At 59.7% G+C, this 21614-nt stretch overlaps 1 protein-coding gene across 2 annotated transcripts in view; it reads right to left on the reverse strand.

The window, feature by feature from the left end:
* Positions 1-1305: 1305 nt before the first annotated feature.
* TRIOBP (TRIO and F-actin binding protein) overlaps positions 1306-21614 on the reverse strand; it is a 51929-nt gene continuing 31620 nt past the window's right edge. For both annotated transcript variants that reach the window (XM_087868713.1, XM_087868712.1), the window contains 13 exons: positions 18177-18233; positions 15548-15616; positions 15338-15427; positions 14868-14977; positions 12850-13375; positions 12099-12209; positions 6833-6980; positions 5014-5116; positions 4407-4566; positions 4209-4322; positions 3261-3347; positions 2337-2500; positions 1306-1620 (listed from right to left, as the gene is read on the reverse strand). In XM_087868713.1, the coding sequence (XP_087724839.1) occupies positions 2339-2500; positions 3261-3347; positions 4209-4322; positions 4407-4566; positions 5014-5116; positions 6833-6980; positions 12099-12209; positions 12850-13375; positions 14868-14977; positions 15338-15427; positions 15548-15616; positions 18177-18233 (1737 nt within the window). In that variant the 3' untranslated portion in view covers positions 1306-1620; positions 2337-2338. The remainder of the gene's footprint in view (positions 1621-2336; positions 2501-3260; positions 3348-4208; positions 4323-4406; positions 4567-5013; positions 5117-6832; positions 6981-12098; positions 12210-12849; positions 13376-14867; positions 14978-15337; positions 15428-15547; positions 15617-18176; positions 18234-21614) is intronic.

Below are 21614 nucleotides of genomic sequence, written 5' to 3' on the forward strand. Positions count from 1 at the left end.
CATGCTGTTCCCTCACTGGAAAGGTCCTTCCTGATTTTGCTGTCTCGAAAAGATCTATTTCAAAGTCACCTCCAAAAGCCCTCTTCTACCCCGAAGGTTGGGTCGGGGTCTCCTCTGGGTGCCTACAGCCTCTGGGACCCCCCCTGTTTTTGTGGCCTCGGGAGCAGGGCCAGTCCTTGAACAACTCCCCCAGTACCCAGGCCGGACTGATGGGAAAGGCTGTGGGGGGCGAGACCGGCCCCCTCGTCATCCCATCTCGCCCACAGCCCTGCAGACCGGCCGGCCGGCGCTGGGCTTGCAGTGGCCCACAACCGGGACCGAGGTTCAGCAGCAGCACAGCCGGCCCACTGGGGAATGAGGCCTCCAGCCTGGTGAGCCTGGGGTGGCCACGTCCACCCCCCCCAACCTTGTCCAAAGCTGGACATGACCTCTGGGCACAGCCTCAATACAGGACTAGGGCCGAAAGGCACCCATTAGATGGAGAAGCAAATGAAGCCTTTGAGAGGGGGCGTGGCTTGCCTAAGGTCATCAGGGGCAGAGCCTCAGCTCCTGTCCTGTCTCCGAGGCCCAGGCCCAGCGCCCACTCTAGGCCTTTGCAGACTCGGAGATGCACATGAATCACTGGGGGGGTCCGTGTCATAGGGCAGATTCTGACTCAGCGGGTCGGGGTGGGGCCTGGACTTGTATGTCTAAGCAGCTCCCTGGTGACACGGCCGCAGCGGCCGGTCTGCAAACCCCACGTGGTGTACAAAGCTGTCGCCCGACAGACGAACTCGATTCTCGCCTCCGCCCTCAGAGCTCACACGCCTCCCTTCAGGAAGGGTGGGGTGTGGGGGGCGTGGGTGGTGAAGCCCCAGCCTTTAGGACCCGGCCTGCCCCAGCCATCCTGGACACCAGAGCCGCGGGAACATTTTATTAAGTTAAGAAGGCTCATGGGGCAGGAGAGAAGCCTTCGTGGGGCAGCTCCAGCCGTTCCCCGGCCAGCACCCCTCGGAGGAGGTGGTGAGGCCTCAGGGACAGCTGCCGGCTCCCTCTGCCCATCTGGCCCTCTGTCCAGAGTCCCAAGGTCCACGTGGGTCCCCTCAGGGCAGGAAGTAGTTAGTGGGAGGTAGGGTAGGAAGAGGGTGGCCGGCTCCCTGCCTCTGCCACCAGAGCCCACCCTGCCACGGCCGCTGCCCGGCCTCCGTGAGACCCCCGGGGCAGGGCCATGGGCCCAGAAGCCCGAGCAGGCGGCCAGAGCCAGAAGGGGAGCCAGCCATGGAGGCACAGGGCCACGAGGAATTGCTTTTTTCAAAGTATAAAGTGTTTTGGAAAAAAAAAAAAAAAAGGGAAAAATCTATATAAAAATCTCTTCACATATAAAATCCCAAAGAAGGTGCAAGGTAAGACCCAGTGCGAGGGGCGCGCTCAGATACGCAGAGTGTGTGTGTGTGTGTGTGCACATGTGTGTGGGTGTGTATGTCTGTGTGTGTGTGGGTGTGTGTGGGTATGAGTGCATGTGCGGCCCACAGAGGGTGGGGACAAAGCTTGGCTTCTGACGTCCATCCAGCAGGAAGGAGGGCGACTGACTGGTCCCCTCAGGCCAGGGGAGGGTCTGCCGCGGGGCGGGGCCACCAGGACCTGGAAGACAAGAGTCGGGGAGCTGCAGGCGTCGCCAGGCAGGGGCGGCCCGGAAGGCGGGGCCAGACCCGCTGCTGCTCCCGGGGCTTCTCCGCACCTAGCCTGGCCCCGCCGTGGGTCTCCCAACCGCCTCAGGAAGCCCGCGAGGGCCGGGCGGAGGTAGGCAGCCCCCCGCGGATGGGGCGCTAGAAGAGGCAGCAACAGAACGCTCTGAAGCCTGGGAAATCAAAGACAGCGTGAGACTACGTCAGGGGCCAAGCTCCGTGGGTGGTGTCAGAGGTGGGGAACGCGGTGGCAGGAATGCCGTCACCGATCCATGATGCGTGCCATGCCGCCAGCGCTGGATTTGCGCAGACACCCAGGGGCGCTGGGGGCCCGGATGAGGGCTGTGGGCTCCCCGGGCTGCGGGTGGGGCACAGCATTAAGAGGCACCTGCTGTCACTTGGGGGCCTGTGGCAATCATCGGGCCCTGAACACGCCTCCCCACCTCTGCAGAAACTCGCTCGGTTTACAGAGCAGCCTCTGGCTGAGTCCGACTGACCCACCGACAGCCCCCACAAGCCCACGTGGCTAGTGCCACCGTCCCCATTTATGTACAGAAAGGGAAACAGAGGCCACGAGAAAGGAGCGTCCCGGGCGAGGTGGCACCAGGAGCTGGGCCCGGTGCCCCACTAGGCCTCACCCCTGCTCGACCCTGCCTGCCCCTCGGCCCTCACCTCTACTCAGCCAGGCTGTTGCGCAGGGACTCCTTCTCCTGCAGGGCGGCCATAGCGAGGCGCAGGTGCTCCTTCAGCTGCTCGATCTCCCGCTCCGACCGGGTCTTGATGTGGTTCAGCTCCACGTACACATCCTGGTACTTCCCCGAGGTGAAGCGCTTGTCCTGCGAGGGCGCAGAAGAGGCCGTGAGGGCACGGCGACCCCCCTTCCTGGCCCTGCCTCCTCGGCCCACGCCCACCATGCTCCCTGCCGCCAGCACAAAGCCGCCAGGCCCCTCCACAGCCCCCTGGCCTGGTCCCTCCAGGTGTGCCCTCGGCAGCCCCGGGGCCTGGGTGCCCCCTCCCGGCAGGGCCCAGTGACGGCTTCCAGCGTCATTTTCTTCCCTGGAGATGGGAGCTGAGGCTCAGGGAGCGGAAGGCTTGTCTAAACCCACCTGGCAGTGAGCAGCCAGGGTGTGAACCAGGGCAGCCTGGCTCGGGGCTTGGGGCCCATCTGCGAGTCTGACCCACACATCCTCACGGAGCCACCAACACACGGCGGGGGCGGGGGTCAAAGATACAGGGACACGGCACCGGGCAGGCCGCAGACTCACATCCCTGGGCCCAAATCCTGCCCTCCCCACTGCCGGCCACACAGCCCACTCCCCACTGGAACGAGAGCGCCCCCGCACGGCTGCCCCCCCAGCGCCAAGCACAGTGCCCGGCACGCAGCAGGTGCTCAGGACGTATCTGCTGACTCAATAAAGCAAGTGTGGCCGTGGGCAAGTCCCTCCCCCCCTTAGCCTCAGTGTCTTTGGAGAGGCACAACGAGAGCCACGGATGAGGCGGTGAGCAGAGCGGCTGGCACGGAGCGGGTGCTCACAGGACGGGGCACGCAGGCGGGTCCAGGGGCCCCCCGCCCACCAGCGCCGAGTCGGACCCTACCTTCTGCAGCATCTGCAGCTCATCCCGGAGACACTGCACCTCCTTCTTCAGGTACTGGAGCTCGTTCTCCTTCACTCGCAGCAACACCTAGGGTCACGGGTGCCGGGCTGACCCAGGGCCACAGCACCCTGCAGCCTGGCTTCTCTCTGCCTCGGGCCCTTAGAACGCAACTCCCAACCCGCACCAAGTCCCACCACACCCCAGGGCCAGGCTCCTCCGGGAAGCCCTCCCTGATTTCTCCTTGCGCTCTCACCTCTGTCCATACCAGTGAGTGGGTGTCTCATGATCACCTCGGCTGTGGTCCCAACACAGCACCCGGCCCTCAACTTGAGGGCAAACAGATGACAAAGGGAGCCAGAGAGGGCAGGCCTCCCTGTGAAATACCTCAAGAACCCCTCCCCAAACCCTGAGGGACAGGGTTTGCTATTCTGACTTGACCAAATCGGAGACAAGTTCGGCCAGAACTGGGGAGGCTTAAGAGCTTCGACCCTGGAGCCAGACTGCCAGGTTCCAGCCCCGACTCCTGCGCTGACTGGCCGCGAGACCTCGGGCAAGGTCCCTGACCTCCCTGCGTCTCAGTGTCCTCATCTGTAAACTGGGACAGTAACGATATCTACCTCGTAGAACTGTTATGAAGATTCAGTGAGTTAACAGATATGAAGGACTTACCGACGTTCCAGACACACAGTAAAGCCATGTATAAATGTTTGTAAAATAAAATAAAATAATAATAAAAAATAAAACATTAGGGGATCCTGGGATCACACACATGTTCTCACTCCAACTTGTCCCAGTAAGGGGGACGCTAGCCTCCTTTCACAGATGCGCTCCTGGGGCTCAGCATGGTGGGGTGACTTGCCATGGTCACCCAGCAGCTAGGTGGTAGGCCCCCCACAGGAGGGCTGGACGCTGGCGGTGGCTTTGTCACAGGTGCCCGTCCCAGCTCACCTCCAGCTCACAGGAGCTCCGCTCGCTGCCGCGCCCACAGCCGTCCCCCGTGCCCTGGGAGGCAATGAAGCCACGCAGCCGGTCGATCTCCTCTGAAAGGCGGGCGTGCAGCTCCTGGGAGGCACGGGACGGTCAGCGCGGGGATGTGGGGACGCCAGACCGCCGCGCCCCCGACCCCCGAGACTGGGCCAGGCTCACCTGGTTGTGACGCAGCAGCTCCTGGCCCTCCTGCTGGCAGCGCCGCAGCGTGTGCTCCCGTTCCTCGGCCTGCCGCGTCAGGGCCCCGATCTCCAGACACTTCTGCGAGTACTGCTCCGACAGCACCTGCAGCTCCCGCTTCAGCGCCGCCACGTCTGACCTGCCCGGGGCAGAGGAGGGCAGCGACGGCGTGGGACGCGGCTCAAGACAGACTCAAAGCAGCTCAGGACTCCAGGTTCCTGCTCTGGCTCTGCCTTCAGCCCACTGCGGGCTGTGAACTGGCGACCGCCTCTTTGGGCTGCAGGTGCCTCCTCAGTAAGGAGGTGGGTGGGTTAAGCCTCAAAGGCCTCTACAGCCCTAACACTCCAGAAAGGTCCTCTGCGGTGGGGAGGGACACCTACTGGCCAAGGGTAGTACTGCAGCCCAGCTCTAGGGGACACTAACCAGAAGAGGAGGTGGAGGCTGAGACCAGCTGGATAAGAAGGGGCCTAAGGAACTATCTATGTCAACTGGCATGGGGTTCCCACCTTATAAACACCAGGGTGGGCAGCCCCTAGCTCAGAATGAGGCCCAGCCCATAGACCCCAGAGTCCGGGTGCCATCTTACTGGTGCTGCTTGCGAAGGCCATCCGGGCCCTGCTGGAGGCTCCGCGTCTTGCTCAGTTCCCGGCTCAGCTCCTCCTGGTAGGCCTTCTTCATGGCCTCGATGGCTGCAAGCAGGGCAGAGGCATGAGGGGAGCTTGGCGAGGGGCCAGCAGCAGCAAGCTCCACCTCCTCCAAGGCCCCACGTGCACCATGCAGACGGCAGCAAAGAGCACTGAACCAGCGCATATCAGGAACGGAGTGGCTTTGGGTAAGTTGCTCGACCTCTCTGAGCCTGTCTATCAAGGGAGGATACCAATCCCTGTCTGCTGCGGTGGGACAGTGCTGGGGAGACATCAGTATCTGACCACTGGTACCTCTTGTCAGTGACGTCCGGGTGGGATCCCACACAGCCCACCACCCCTGCAGGGCCTGGAGGGTTCTTTCACAAGGCTGGGCTCCCTTGCCCAGCCCACTGATCATACCCAGTGCAGGGACTGCAGCTGGCACAAGTCTGTGCAACTTTTCGCAGGGGACTTAACCCTCCTGTGCCTCGGGTCCCTTGCTGGAAAACAGGGAGAACAACAGCACCTTCTCTCGTGGGTTACTGGAATATGTGTGTAGAGCATTCAGAGCCACGCCCGGCCCAGAGCAGATACAGAGAGAGCTCGTGCTGGCTTGTTTTTCAGACTGTGAGCAACCAAGGACTAAGTGCTTTCACACTCACACAGGGTGGTTGGGAGGATTAAACAAGCCCTCGTCCATAATCTTATCCATAATTCTAAAATCCAAAGGCTCAGAACACTGGAAGTTTTTCATAACTCTTTCGGTGGCAATCCCTGACCTGAACAGACGCAAGGCTACCTGCATCCGTAGCCCACTTAAGCATAACTCTGAGAAGTTCCACCGTGAAAACCATAGCACTAGATTTCAGGGAAGAGCCCTGACTCTGCTGGGAAGGGTATCTAACCGGCGCACTAGGTTATCTTCTTAAAATGCAGGACACGCTGGCTCCGGGGTTTGGGATGAGGGGCCGTCGGCGTGAGTGCGTGAAGCACGGGACACGGCGCTGGGAGGCGGGAAGTTCTAGATCAAGTGACTTCTCTCATCACTGTTATGACTCTGCACACCCCGTGGGAGTGCCTACGGATGTGCCGGGCACACACGGGAGGTGCGCAGGGAACACGGTGAGGGAGGGAGATGTCCAACATCGTGGGCACTCCTGTTTCTGGCTTGGGAGAGCAGAGGGTGGGGTTCAGGGCCCCACTCCGCAGACAGGGTGCTCTGAGCCCCAACTCCGGGTCTGCCATCCCCAAGCCGTGCCATCTGGGACGAGTCATTAACCTTTCTGAGCCCCAGTTTCCTCATCTGTGAAATAGGGTCCGTCCGTCAGGCACTGCAAAGAGCTAAGGGTGCTCGCGTGGGGAACAGGGCTCAGCAACAGCTCACAGCTTTGCTCCTGCCCTCCCCAGGGCCTGGTCCTCTCCCCCGCCCCCCCCAACCTGGTCCGCCGCTGACCAGTCTCTACCCTAGCGAACGGCGCACACCTGCGCATGGAGCTGGAGCTCAGTGTGTGCGTGCGGGCTGGGGTGAGATCCCCAGTGGCTGCGCGCCCCTGAGGGACAGGAGTCCCAACCCAGAAGGACATGCGGGTGGGGGTGGGGGCTTTTACTGCCTCAGTTTCCCCTTCTCAATTAGGAGCAGAGGCCAGTTCTGGGGGCTCCACCCCCCTCCTGGTCCCTTTTCCCAAGTCTGGCACTGAGACCCCCACCTCTTATTTAAAGTCCTCCCCAACATCAGCCGAGGAGCCGCAGCGGGAGGCTCGCGGGGCCCGGGGTCCTCACCTGAGGCCGTGGCCGCCGTCTCCTCAGCCAGCAGCCACTCCTTCTCCTGCTGCAGCCGCTGCAGCTCGCGCTCGTGGTGCCGCTGCAGCTCCTCCATCACCTGCTGGTGCGAGGACTCCATCGCCGCCAGGCTGCGCTCACACGCTTCCTGCGGGCGGGAGGCCAGCTGGGTCCCGGGCCGCCCCCAGGCCCGGATGGTGGCCCTTCCCCCGCCCCAGGCGTTGGGCGTCAAGGGCAGGCCAGCCCCCGCACCGGCTGCGTCCACCTCTCCTCCCTGGAGCCCCGCACCACCAACCACACCTGCCCCTGCTCCCCCGATCCACAAACCTCAGCCTGCCACTCTCCTGCTTCCGTCCCTTCGGAGGGTCCTATCCCGCGGGGTCAAGTCCCTGCTCCCGTGTCTGACCCTCGTGGCCTCAGGCTGGGCCTTTCCCCACCAAGGAACTCCAGATAGGCGAAATAATTCATGGCATGGTCAGAGCTCTGAGCTTTAGCTAAGGCTAAGCCCTCTGCCTGGAATGTTCTTCTGCAACTTTCTCTTCCAGAATAATGAACTTGGCCTGCAGTCCAGCTTAATGTCCTCCCTGCTCTATCTCTGAACAGCCTCTCCCCTGCCTCTGAAGGCTCTGCCTCTGCCAGACAGGGAAGACCTGATCCGGCTCGGAGCCCCCCGGGGTCCGGACCAGAGCCTAACACGTGGCAGGTGCTGAGTAAGTGAGCTGAAATTGATGACATCACAAAATAGGGCCTGTAGACAAGACTGGCAAGTGTTTACAGGACTGGTAATACGCGCTGCTTGGGAGCTGCCTGCGACAGGTGGGCGGGGGGGGTAGCTCGTGGCATCATCACATTTTTAGTAACCCCCTGTTGACCCCACAGAAAGTCACATGTGGGCAAAGACTCTCGGACAGGGGTATTCCCTATGGTAAGGCCGGTAAGAGATGAAAACCGGAAACAACACCTAACAGGGGAGCCCTTAACTAAATGATGGGACCGAGCCTTACAAAGGCCCCCGGGGCAGATGGTGAAGGACAGAGCTGCCCACGCGGACGACCGTGGAAAGGCGTCCCGAAAGTTAGGGGACTCAAGCTGGTCTCTGCCAACATGTATTGTGCGATCCCACTCACAGGAACAACACAGGGCCACGCATCCAAGTCCACGAGTGTCAAACACAGTGAAGGGTATGGGAGGATGCCGTGGGGGGGGGGCAGAGTAGCGGCGCCCAGAGAAGCCCACGGCCTACTCTCTAGAACCTCTGAATATGTTACCTTACGTGGCCGTGGGGCACTGAAGTTGCTAATCAGTTGACCCTAAAATAGGGAGACTATCCTGGATTATCCCCTGGGCCGGATGGAGTCACGGGGTCCTGGGATGTGGAAGTGGAGGCAGGAGGGCAGAGAGGGAGAAGTGACCACAAAAGGTCAGTGACAGGAAGTGAAGGGGCCAGACTCTCCACTGCAGGCTTTGCAGACGAAGGACGGGGCCAGAAGCCCAGGAAGGCTGGTGGCCACAGGCCACCGGAAAGGGCGACGAAATGGGTCCCATGCGAAGCCCACGGAAAGGATTTGAGCCCAGAGAGACCCCGGTTAGGCTGCTCCCTTTCAAATCCGTGAGATAATACACTCGTGTTATTTAAGGTTGTAGTGATTTGTTCCAACAGCAACAGGAAACTCTAGGGATGGTGACCAAGGTAACCCCTGGGTGGGGGTGGGGGTGGGAGGTGGGGGGCAGGGGAGGCAGAGCTCACGTGTTTATTTCTAACCTTTTGATTAGACTGAATTATTTTTGAAAATGTTAACATATTATGTAATTAAATTTAAGATCACAGGAAAGGAAAGGGGAAGAGCCCTGGAAGAAATTGAAGCCGAGGGTCAGATAAGAGAGTATATCCCCCCCATGCCATAGGGCCCCTCATGGTGTGGGGGGACTGACTCCCACCTCTCCAGCAGGTGCACCAGGGGGCTACAAGGACCAGTCTGGGGGAAGGGCCAGCTGTTCTGAGTGGGGGGTAGGTAACGTCTCTCCCTCTGCATCTGTCCTGTGTCCTTCCAGTCACAATGACATTGCTTTGGAATTCCACACAGTGGGTCCTGACCCTCCCTGTACCAGAGGGAACTCGAATGAGCCTCTTCCCCACTCTGAGCCTCATAAGACAGGCCCATAAGACCAACTCATGGGGGTCCCTAAGATAAGCCCACCTATAGAAATGGGAGCAACATAGGGGGTGGGGACAGCTGTCCTTACAGGGCCAGATGGGGCAGGCAGACCTGGCAGCTACTAGGGGGTCCAGAGGCAGGAACCAGCCCAAGAGGAAGAAGGGGCTCCTAGAAGGCCAAACACCGCTCTCTCTGCTGTATCTTTGGGAGGCCCACGGTGTCGAACGGCCGCCTCTGACATGGATCAAAGTAGATCAAGAAATGCCCATTACTCCCGCAATAAGTGGGAAGGAGGCCAGAGAACGTTCTGGAGGCCCGGCGGGTGAAGCCCCAGACCCCCTAGTTGCTCTGTCCTATGTGGCAAGCCCCACAAGCTGAAAGGGGGGCGCCCATGCGGACGAAGGTATCAGGCTGGGGAATCCCTCCCCAGCCGTCACTCTCCAGGGCCCGCTGAATCCCCAGCCACCTCCTCCTAAGCCAGATGGCTCAGCTTCTCTTCTCTGGCGCCCTCCACCTCTAGGGCCCCTCCTCCACCCGTCTTCGGCTCTGTTTCCTTATCATTCCCTTCTCACCTCCGCCCCCCCAATTCTATTTGCACCCCTGCCCATCCCAACCTAACTGGATGAAATGGCTGACAGCCCTTTGTGTGCCCAGTGGCCCCATGGGGACCAGGAAGCCTGGACTGCAGACGCAGGAAGGTCTCACCACCTCTCCATGCCTGTTTCCCCACCCGTACGCTGAGCAATCAGAGCAGTGCTTTCCAACCTTCATTTTAGTGACAAATCTTTTCCCAAAAGAAATCTAATGCAGGTTCTAACAGTAAAACAGACAGATGAGGCTGCTCGGATACCAGATACCGATGGCTGTGAATGGAACCACCCAGAAAGGCAGCCCCTGGGGTGTCCAAGGGCTCTGAGTACACTTTGAAGCCCTCTGGTTGGGGGTCTCTGAGGGGTGTCCCAGCTGCCTCAGGCCCTGGTGTGGGGCCTCACCCAGCCTGAAGATGTCCCACCCACTCCTTCCTCTGGCCTCAAGGGTGCCTTTGACAACACTGGTCCCTCCCCCCTCCCCTGCTCCACTCCCCTCCCCACACCAGGTGACCCCAAAGCTAGCCCCACCCCACCCCACCCCCGCAGGTCCCAACTCCCCTGTGCCCTGGTCTCCCTTCAGCTAAATGCTCTACCCCAGAGGGCTCCTGGCCTTGGATGGTGGCCCAGCCTCAAGGCCCCTGGGGGCTCCCCTCTCACTTCCTTGGGCCCAGTCACCCAGTCCTCACCTCTCCTCCCTGCACACACCCTCCTGCAGCCCTCGCTCCTCCAGCCCCTGTCCTAGCTCCTGACACCACCCTTGCCCCCTCCCAGGTCCCCCTCCACCCCCACACCACCTTCCTGATGTCATTGTCAGACCCCCAAGCCCCCTCAGGTCTGCGGAATGAGATCCCAACTCCTTGGCTGCCGGAGGTCTCCACTGTAGACACCTACCAGCCCCCCACCTCCCGCCCCAGCCCGTGCCCCCACCCCAAAACCAGTGCCTTCCTGGGTGCCCCGCACAGCCACCTCCAACCCGGAACTTCTAGAAGGCCCCCCTGCCCCGCTAGAAGGCCCCCCTGCCCCGCCTAGGATCCCGGCAGTCTCTTCTACTTCAGGCAATGGCGTGCCAACTGGAGGCAACGGATCGTCGTATTTTTCACGATTTTGTGACATGGGTGTGAAGCGCAGCCATTTAAAAAGTTAAATTATATAAACTTAAAATTAACTACAGTGAAAACAAAGGTGATACTCAAAATTCATCACTTTCTAATTATTTCACTGCATTTTATTATTGTCTAAGCTCTTGAGTTTGGGGTTTTTTTTTAAAGATTTTATTTTTAAGCCATCTCTACACCCAACGTGGGGCTGGAACTCACGACCCGAGATCAAGAGTCGCTCGCTCCACCGACTGCGCCCGCCGGGCGCCCCTGTGCTCTTGAGTTTATTTACGTCTTCCGTATCTTGTCTGGTGGCAACGCTCTATAACTCTGTCCACATATATCTTCCCAATTCGGTGTTCAGGGACATCAGCCATAGTGGGAGTATTTACACCGCGGAAATTGGTAAACATTACAAATCAGGGCTTGGTTTATGGTTTTGCTGATTGTCTGGACTTAAGCAAGGGCTGAGAAAATGCTAGTAAGGCAGATTAAACTTCCAAGTCTGCCAGATTTATAACCATCACACTGTAACTAGAACACAGACCTGAGAAAATACTCTAAATAGAATATTCTCAAAAGAAAACTATTTTCCAATTCGGCCAAGAAGTGACTCGTGATGCCGACCAAGTAAAATTCTGACATACGTCTTCTCGTTTTACTCATTAACATGAACCAAACTGTCAACCAACATTCATGTTAGAACACTCCTCATTTGCCAGTTAGCTGAGGCTACAAGCATTTGGGAAAACCCGTGAAAGTATTCGGAGAAATGTCAATGAGCTATATATGGAGCTCCCAAGAAAAGCGATATCTTTTCTATTTGTACGCTGTGTCCTAAACATCTTTTATACGAGTAAAATTGATAGTAAGCCACGGCCAAATGTCCCCAGAGGAACAAATCAGCCTTAGCTGAGAACGCAGACCGAGCGTCCCCTGGGGGCCGCTGGAGGGTCCCACATCTCGCAAGCCACCTGCTGCAGGGTCTTGGCCTGGCAGGCACGGGCGGGATTTCCTGCCCATTTTCACTGCCTCAGCAGTGACCTGGGGGCCTGCCGCTGGGGATCCCACTGTCCACTGGCTCTCCTCCCTGGATGGCGTGGGAGAAGGGGTCCAAGTGCAGAGTGTCACGGGGGGGCTCACACACAGCCCCTGCAGTCAGCTGGAACCGAACTCAAATCCCACCTCTGACATCTGCAGCTCAGGTGACCTCGGGCAAGTCCCATAACCTCTCAGAGCTCAGTGGCTTGTCTGTAAAATGGGCACAGTGATCATGTCTACCTGCGGGGTACATTCAACGAGACGATACAGATCAAATGCCTCACACGGGTTCTGCGACACTTCCAGAACATCGGCTGTTCTCCGAAACCTCGGCAACCAGAAGCCTGCCCACAGCCCCCACCAAACAGCCCCTTGGCCTCACCTGCGAGATGTAGCCCGGGGGGATGTGGCTGTCCTCCTGGGACCTGGGTGCACCCTGAGGAACCTCTCCCTGAAGACGCCATGCCTCCAGCTGGGCGCGAAGAGACCGGACCTACAAGGGGATTGGGGGGGGGGTGGTCAGTGGGAACCTGGAAGCCGGGAAGGGGGTGCTGGGAGGCAATGAGGAGCTTTAGGTTTGAGCAGGGGAAGCAGCCCGTGGCGGGAATGCAGGCAAAGGGGACATTCCAGCTGTTTCCTGGATGGCCAGGTCAGTGACCCAGGAGAACTTTGTCCCAGAGAAGACTAAACAGGGTTGGGAGCAGGACACTGTGGCCACAGACACTGATCACATTACGTAGGTGGTCTCTGAGCCTCAGTTTCCCATTAGTACAACTGTAACCTGGTCTACCCTCTGGGACCATGAGACAGCTCAGAGGATTACGTGAACCAATAGAGGTAAAGAAGGCCTAGGATGATGTATACAGAAGATGCTTAAAAAGTGGTCTCTCCCTCCTTTTCCCTTCTCTGTGGTTGCTGAGGACAAAACTAAGAAGGAAAAAAATGCCCCAAAACAAGAAACACCAAGGCCCAGGAAAGAAGATTCCAGTTCATAAGAGTCTGAGGTATCAGTGAATCGGGGGTGAGCTCCCCATCACTTTAGGTACGCGAGGCAAATGCCACACTGTGACTGCAGGCATAGGAGGGGCACTGGTGGGGTGAGGGGGCTCCCGGAGGCCAGTGATGACGCCTACCTCCTTCTCCAGGGCCTCGTGGCTGTCACCTGGAGGGCCCCGGCGCTCCCCACGGCTTTGGTTGAGCAGGGCGGTGAGAGGCACCCGCCTGTTCTCCCGCAAGGGCAGCTTCTCCAGCTCCTGCCACTTCTTCTCAATCTCCTCACTGAGCCGGCTCTGCTGGTCCTCAGTCAGGGGGGCACCCAGGCCCCGGCGCGGCCCCTCGCCACCAGCGGTCTCCGGGGGCCGGCTGTCCGTGGCCTCAAACCACTTGCGCCGCTCCTCGGAGCGCTGGGCCAGGTCCCGCTCCAGCTCCTCCTGCTTGGCCGGGCGGTCGAGAGTGCGGGCCGGGGTGCGGGCCCGCTGCGGGGGGCCCTGAGTCAGCGGGGAGAGCTCCACGTAGTCCAGGGACTGCCGCTGCCCGTCCGCCTTCCGCAGGCTGCCCCGACCGATGACCTCAGAGCCCCCCCGCTGCTCCCCTGCCTTCAGGGAGCCCTTCTGGGTGCTGTAGCCGTGGAGCGTGTTCTCCTTATTGCAGTCCGAGAGCCTAGGATGCCAGCAGAGCCTCGTCAGACGGGCCCTTGTCCGGTCGGTCCCCAAACAAGCACTTCTGGAGTGCCACCCGGGGGCCGGGGCCAGACCCCCATCTAGAGCTTAGGACTAGAGCGTTATCATTAACAGACCCTGGGAAGCATCCCAGGGCCAGCGCTTAGCAGCAGAGGCAGGACAGGGGGGTTCCCTCTTTGGCCCCCAGCGACCTCCTCTGTAACACAGGCCAACATGCCTCTCACGGGATGGATGCGAGGACCAGGTGAGTGAAAGTGTGTAAAGCAACCAGAAGCCCTTCGCCAACGGTGATCAGAGAATTATGACCATAAGTGTGGTGTAAGGCAAGGTCCTGGGCCCAAGGGGCTCACAGTGGAACAGGGAAGATGAGGTCAACAGTGTTGATGAGGTGGGCAGTGACCTCTGGGTGCACAGAGCACCAACTGTGGCAGTCCTCCCCCTCCTCCATTAGTAATAGCTGGGTACATAGTCGGCCGGCCAAAAACGACACCCCCCCAGCACCCCTTGCAGCCACATGGCCATGTGACTACATTCCGCCCAGTGCTGTGAGAGGTGGCCCCCTTTCAAGCCCCATGCCCTGGCCGGGCTCCTGGCTGGGACTCCGTGAGAACCGAGCCACACACAGAGGTGTGAGCTGTGGGCCACAGAGCTGCCCCTACAAGTCTGGATCACACACTTCTAGATTGTTCTGGAGAGAGAAAGAAAGCTCTCCCTTACTTATGCCACTGTGTTTGGGGCTTCTTTGTTACAGCAGCTGAGCCTACAGACTAACTCTGAGTCCAGCCGCATCGCGCTCGAGAGTCCACAGAGGGCTTCCGAGCACATCCCTCCCGAGGCAGGCGTCACACGCTCGGCGTGACAGATGAGGCATCGGACGCTCAGACAAGAAAGTCACTGGCCTGGGGTTGAACAGCCAAGGAACGGCCAAGCTGGGGGGCTCATGCTTGGGCCCCCCAGTACCACGCACCATTCCTGCTGTCTAGCAGCTGCGATTCCCAGCCCCCCCCCCGGAGGCAGCGAGGGTTTATACCGTGGGGGGGTGGGAGGGGGCTCTGCCAGCCACTCACTCAGTCCTCCTACCCTCCAGGCAAGGCGACCTCCAGCGGGGTGAGCGCCGCATCTGGACCACCTAACCACACCCTGTCCCTAGCACAGGCTTAGACACAGCTCCCATGGCTCTCAGACAATCAGCCACCTAGCGGTGGCCTCTGACTCACTGGCATGTTCTCCGGACAGTCAAGGCCCCTCCTCCCCTTTCAGGATGCGGGGGACTATAAAGGGATGGCAGTCAAACCTCAAATCCTCCAAGTATTTTTGGGTGAGCGCCAAGAATGCTCCTTGCCCCCTCCCCATTTTGTTGACGGAGAAACGGAGGCCCCGGAGCTACAGCCGGGCCCTCCGCTGTGTGCCGTCCCCTCAGGGATGCAGGGCTAGGTGCCTCCCTCAAGGTCCCAGGCCAGCTCGGCACGTACTTGGTGACATCTGGGGCAGAGGTGGGTCGCACGGTCTTCCTCAGAGCCTCAATCCAGTTTCGCCGGATCCCCGAGGTCATGGCCGACAACGTGTAGACAGCGTCCTTGGTCTGCAAGTCCACCCCACGGGCAGGTTGCCACGTGGCCCGCCCCACCCCCACTCTGCTCCCTCGCCACTGTGCACCCCGGGGAGGCTGGCCCTTTCCCCCCAGAAAGGAACCTAAGGTCCCACACCTAGGGATGAGGGGAGGGTGCCCAAGCTCCCCTCCACTAGCTGGCTCCAAGATCTCCCGAACATTCCACCCTCCCTCTCCCACCAATGACATCTGGGGCCTCCCCAGATATGCCCGGTGTCGGCAGCAGCGCTTCCGACTGGCTCTGAGGCCAGGGTCTCTAGGTCAGTGAGTGACAGGAGGCAAGCGTGAAGCCCGTCACCCCGCCCATGGCACCCCAGCGGCACGGCAGCTCACATGGATCTGGAAGCCGTAGTTACGCTGCACCGCATACTCGGTGACGTCCGTGCAAGAGCGCAGGTCGATCTCGCCATCCAGCTCATCGGCCTGCGGCGGGGAGGCCCACAATGGTCCATGCCTTCCACTCCCCCCGCCCAGGCCCCCCAATCCCCTTCCAGGGCCCCCCAGCGCTTGATGGGGGCAGGGAGCCTTCCCACATGGTCTCACCTCCTCAGCGGTGGAATCCCTGTAGTACTTCAGGCTTGAATCTGTCAGCACGAACCAGTGCTTCTTCCACTGCGAAGGAGAGGTGGCAGTGAGCGAGGGGAGGGGGGCTGCGGGGAGGGCGGAACGCAAGCAGGGGGTGGGCACCGTTCCGCAGCCGTCCTGGGGGCTGCTGGGTCAATGGCACCCTCTTCCACCCTGCGGATGGCCCATGGGGGCAGGGGACAGAGCAGAGGCAGAAACTCTAGATCTGAGCCTGGCCCTCCAGGGGCAGCATCTGGGAAATGGGTTGGCTTTTTCCTCAGTGCCTACACCTTCCCTTGCCTTCTGGGAGCCCTTCTCTGATGTGCTGACAGTCCCGTAGCCCTCCTGACCCTCTCCATCGAGATCACCAAGGCTCCTACGAGCAACCGCTTCCAGTGCAGACCGGGAAGGGGTCGTGGCCTGTGTAAGGTAATTTGTCTAGCAAGTCAGGAAGCAGAACTCTGCACATCTTTTCCCCCAGACCCCTCTGGATCACCTCAGTAGCCAAGGACAAGGGTCCCAGAGTGGGACTGGGAGGTGGCCTGGGGGGAGGCGTCTGAGTGCTGGTCCTATTCTGTTCCTTGAGCTGGGTGCTGGTTACACACGTGTTCAGCTTGTCAAGGATGTTATCTGTGCATTTATGATCTGGGCCCCTTTCTGCAGTGCCTCTCTGCTCCAGCTGGGGTTAGGTCAGCAGGCCGCAGAGGGGAGGGGAGAGGAAGGGCGCCAGACAGCTTGATATGAAATATGCCAAGTTCAGCCCCCCTCTGGGCTTCTGGCCATTCACTGGAACGCCAGTCGAGGTCCACCCACTCGCAGGGTCAGCACATGCCACCCAGTCCTCGGCCCTCCTGGGGCTCCCCCACATCACCAAAGTCTATCCACATTATTCTAAATACTTAGTTTTCTTTCCTCAAGAAAATGGCAAGCCTTCAAGGATGTGCCAGAATGACACTTTCGACTTCTTTCCACACAGCCTCCCCCAAGAAATAGGGTTTAGTACCCAAGAGACCTAGGTTATAATTTTATCCCTTGCTGGCTGTGTGTCTTTGTTCAGGTACCTCGACCTCTCTGAGCTTCATTCTTCTGACTTGTCAAGTAGGGCTAATAAGAAATCCCTAAGCCTTCTTGTGAGGTTAGAAGCAGCTACCCCTCCCTCATATGTCTCTCGTGGCACTTAGCAGACGGTCAAGCACTAGGTTACTGGGGATTGTCCTAAGAGTGGCCCGAGTTGCCACGCAGGACCTCAACCGTCCCTCTACAATACAAGGCAGGGCTTCTGTGCCAAATGGGCTCTTCGGCCCTTGCAGCCTCATCTATGGTGCTGACATAGGAGCCAGGTGGAGTTCCACGGCCTTAGGCAGCCCGAGTTCCAGGCCTGGGTCTCCCGAAGGGGCTACTAGGCCGGGAAGAGAAGGAAGCTCTGTGGGCCTGTCCCTTGTCTGTGTACCAAGGGGCTGGGCTGGCTCAACTCCCAGAGCCCTTCCAGCCTGGACATTCCAAAACCCTGCGAAAGAAGATGAGTAGCAGCCAGTTCTGGGTGGGGCTCATCATCTCTGCCCTTCAGAGACCCTGGGTGGGGAGGCTGGGAAGGGTCACTGGCAGGCTGCCAGGCCTTGTGTGAGCCTGGAGCGCAGCCACCAGAGGACAGGCGAGCAGGCAGCAGGAACGGAAGGCTGTGGGCTGGAGGGAATAAAACATGTGGGTAGGAAACACAATGAGATTCCCTTTGGCTCTGGGCCCTCCCCGGCATGCGGGCTGCACACAGACCCGAGCCACGGGCGCATGCAGGACAGGGGCGGGGAGCCGTCCCCTCCCAGGCTGAGTGGGCAGGAAGCCAGCTCCAGCTCCCAGACTCCATCCAGCCTGGCAGCTGAAAGGGCAGAGCCACCGAGAGGCCACTGTCCCTCCTGGTTCCAAGGATGGACACGTTAGAGAAAGGGAAGGGTTATTAGCTGAGCTCTGGCAGGGACCCTACCCGGCTCGAGCTCTCCAGCCCTGTTGTCCACCCTGGAAAGAATCATCATCACCCATCATGCCCATTCCATAGATGTGGTTCCTGAGGCCAGGGGAAGCTGTGGCTCAACCGGCGGAGCCCCAGGCTGGTGAGACTTCAAAGCCTATGCTCTGAGGCCCACTTCTGGGGGGAGGGAGCAGTTCCTGCATGGCTGAATCTTTGGGAATGTGTAATGTCTCAGGCCAACTGATCTCTCTGAATCCTTCCACACCAGACCCTCAGACCCAGCCAGTGTCATCAAGAGGTGAGAGGGCCGAGGGGCTCTTGGTGACACGAGGGGATGGGGTGTAGGGCATGAGGGGCTAGGAGGGCTCTACGCCTGCTGCCCTGTATGCCTGCAGATTGTTCTAGAAGGCTAAGATGACATAGCCTCTGCCTGTCCACCCCCACAGCCCAAGGCCCTCTGTGACTGCACAAGAAATGCCGGCCCTCAGGGTCCCTACTCTGGGCCCTCTCCACTCAGAGGCCAGGCTCTCCAGAAGCCTAGACAAGCCGTGGGAGCAGCTCAGCCTGCTGGGCTGCCCCCAGGGACCTGCTGGGGCTCTGAAGCTGCCCAGGCCAACCTCTCCCCTCTCGTTGCAGCCCTCCTACCTCTCCAGGCTCGTCCAAGATCGACATCCATCCCTTCTTGAAGTTGAGCAGATCGGGCTGTGGGAAGATGAGGAGGCAGGTGATTTAGGCCCAGTGGAGAGCCAACCGGGGCTGGGGGGGTGGTGTTGCACCCATCCTGCCCCGAGTCCTGTGCGACTGAGGTCTTGCGAAGCCAGGCAAGGGGGGCTGAGGGCCCAGGTAACCCCCAAATCCAGGCAGGTTCCCCAGCCACTGGGGCAGCCTTGGACCCTTTCTCCAACAATTTCTGAGAGCCAAGACGGTAGGCAGGGAGGCTGACACATCCACTGTAGATGTCCAGGCTCCCCTCCCCCCCAGCCTCCCTTCTCACCGAAGATTGGGAGAGAAGGGCCAGAAGAACTCTGCCTACAGAGACCCCACAGAGCTGAGAACAGCCTGGACCAGCAGGGCTGAGCAAACTATCCAGTTCCTCTCACGGCTGAGGCCAGAAGGCCCACCAGGAAAACGCCTTATGCCCCTACATTAAGTGGGGGATGCCCCACTCACTGATCCTCCCGTGTTCTAACAGCCCTGCCCTTTCTGTGCCTCCTGGAGACCCTAAAAGATGGAGCCAGGCCCAGGCTGGGGTCAGAGAGCCTCTGGTGCTCTCCCGATCTCTGGAAGGGCCAGGAAGACGGCACCTCAGTCCTGGCAAGCCCTACCTGCCAGGTGCTGCTCAGGGGGGCACGGGCCCGGGCTCTGGGGGCTCCCAGCTGCAGCATGTTCCAGAGAGGCCTGTGAGCTAGGTACCCCCCTCCCCCCGACCTAGATGAAGCAGCTACTCATCTGGGCATTTTTTCTGGCCATGCCTGTCTGGTGGACTCCAGCCACTAGACCCTCCCGGCCCACTGGCAGACTTCTCTCTCATCTAAGTCCTGGTCCCCTCGGCAGAGTGTCAGCTTCTGCCCACGGGCAGGGAGGAGAGTGGGGCGGGCCAGGCTGCGGGCAGGGAGGAGGCCGCCACCTGTTGCCATGGCTCTGAGCCCACCTATCGGCACCGGCATCACAGCCTCACCAGGCCAAGGTGTCTGGTTGCGTGGAAGGAGCCTGCAGCATGGCTCAGTGGGGTGGGCAGCAGAGATGGCAGCTGGAAACCAGAGCCACCTGACCTGGCCACCTCCCCTGACCCACCTTCCTCCCCATTCTCCTCTTCCTCAGGTGGAGGAAGTGGCCTAAGAGGGGCTTGGGCCAGCAGCCTGGACATCCAGAGCCCCAGCTGTGGGGCCAGAGCCCCTGGATCTCAGCAGGCCAGTAGCCCCACCCCTGCATGGCGGCCCCTCCCTGCACACCTGTCTAAGGGAGGGGACCCAGGCTCTGCTCAAGAGCTGGGAAACCCTAGGGCTGTGTTTGCCCTGTCTCTCTCCATTCGTCCTTACCCTGCTCCCCGCAAGTGCCAGAGGAGGACTCAGGGTAGTGCCAAGCTAAGCGAAGACTGGCAGCTACACGCAGGGCCACCAAATCACCTGGGTGACCTCCATTCATACTGGGACCTCCAGGGACCCCAAGGCCTGGCACGCTGTGACTAGGCCTCAGCAAAAACCCGCTGAATAAATACCACTCTCCTGGTCTTGGGGCAGTCTCCACCCCCACCCCCTGGCCCTGAGAAGCCAGGCTATCTGGGATGCCGCAAAGCTGGCATCACTGTGCTGGTCCAAGGGAAAGCTCCTGGGAAGGTACGAGCTGACGACCCAGCCCATCAGACTGGGTCAGGGCGGGGAGATGAGCCATAGGCTTCCAGGGCTGAGCAAGGGCTCCCAGCTAGAACGGCAGGCTGGGACTCCAAGGGCTGCCTGGAAAGCAGAGGGCTGGGGGAAGGTAGTGCGGGGGGAGGACATCACATCCCCTTCCTGAGCTCTGGCTGCCTAACGTGGCAAAGGATGGGGGGACAGGTCCTGCCCTCCCCCAAGCTTTGTGAGAGGACTGGATGAGCTAAGTAGAAGCTTAGAGACCCTCCAGAAGCGGGTACAACACACTGCACGCCATGTTGGTGCCAGACGGCACACTGATCTTGGGGGGAGGAGGCTGCCAATGTGACATTTTTAAATCCGCTGGCAGGGAAGGTCCTGCAGTAACCTGGGAACCCCTGTCCAGGGTCAAAAGGTCTGCTAGCCTACACCTCTCAGGCTGTACCTTCCCACATGGCCCCTCCGGCCCCAGCACCCTTCTTCCACCTGAGGAAGCTCACCCGCCCTTAGTCCCTCCAGGAGGACCGACCAGCTCTCTCCTCCTTTTGGTCATGGCCACGGCCCCAGGTCAGCACTGCCTCCCACCTGCCTGGACCATTGACACGGCCCCCCTCTAAGCACATTCTTGGCAGGCAGACCCCCTCAAAAAGGCCTAGTGTCAAAAGTCTGCCTCAAACCTCCAGGGACGGCTCCAGGGGGCTTCAAAACAAGGTCCAGCTGCCTGATGGCACAAAAGCCTTGCGTAGGGAGCCCCATTTTTATATCATCACAACATATGCTCTCTGATCCTCAGCACATCAGGACTCTAGGCCCTCTACAGCAGCCCATGTCCTCTGCATAAATACCAGGCTTCCTCCTCCTCCGGGGACCAGGCAAACCCCTACTCATGCCTTAAGACCAGCTTAATTGCCACCTAGAAGGCTCCTTTCCCAGTACACACCACACACCATGCCAGCTGCCCTCCCACACCCTCTGCTGCATTTGTGACGATCTTGAAGCCAATCACTTGTCCCTCTCAGGCCAGAGTAGAAGCAACTCACCGTTAGGAACATGCGCTGTTCTCCCTCCAGGACCAAGGGGCTAAGGGAATGTTTGTTGAAAAACAATTTTTTTTTTTTTTTTAAAGCACCAGGCACTGTTTTAGGCCAGGAAATCAGCTGCGAAGGGAAGATGTGGCCCCTGCCCTGGTGGAACTCAGGAAACAGACAGACAATAAACAAGTGGACAGGTATATAATTTGATGCCTGGCAGCGGCTAGGGCAGGAGGCTCCAAGGGCAGGGCTGCACGGGGCTAAGGCTAAAAGAGGTGGAGCAGATCTGAACCCCAGGCCTGGGTTCCTGAAGCCTTTAAGCATTCACCCACTCATAGCAACTTTACCACTCGCTCCCTACAGATCTCTGAGCTCAGGGCTGGGGGTCAGGAGAGAGGAAAAGGGTGTGAAGACATAGGAGGGACACCAGGCTGGGGCAGGCTCAGGCATGAAGGCAGCCACGATGAACCCAGCAAACACAGTTAGTGGTGACCATGAGCCCCTTCTCTTCTCCAAGACCGTTCTTGGCTCCCCAGTGCCCAAAGAAAGCCCAAACTGCTTCTCCTGGCCTTCGAGGCCCTCCTTTCCAGGCCCCTTTTCTATCTTCTCACCTTTCCCCAAACATGACCAGGGTGTGTTGTCTATACTGTTCCCTCCCCCTAGTCCATTTCCACCTGACGAAGTCCTACAATCACAGGAGGGCA

Source organism: Ursus americanus, chromosome 17 (genome assembly GCF_024610735.1).
Source record: "Ursus americanus isolate L20-20 chromosome 17, mUrsAme1.1.p, whole genome shotgun sequence".
NCBI classification, from domain to species: Eukaryota; Metazoa; Chordata; class Mammalia; order Carnivora; family Ursidae; genus Ursus; species Ursus americanus.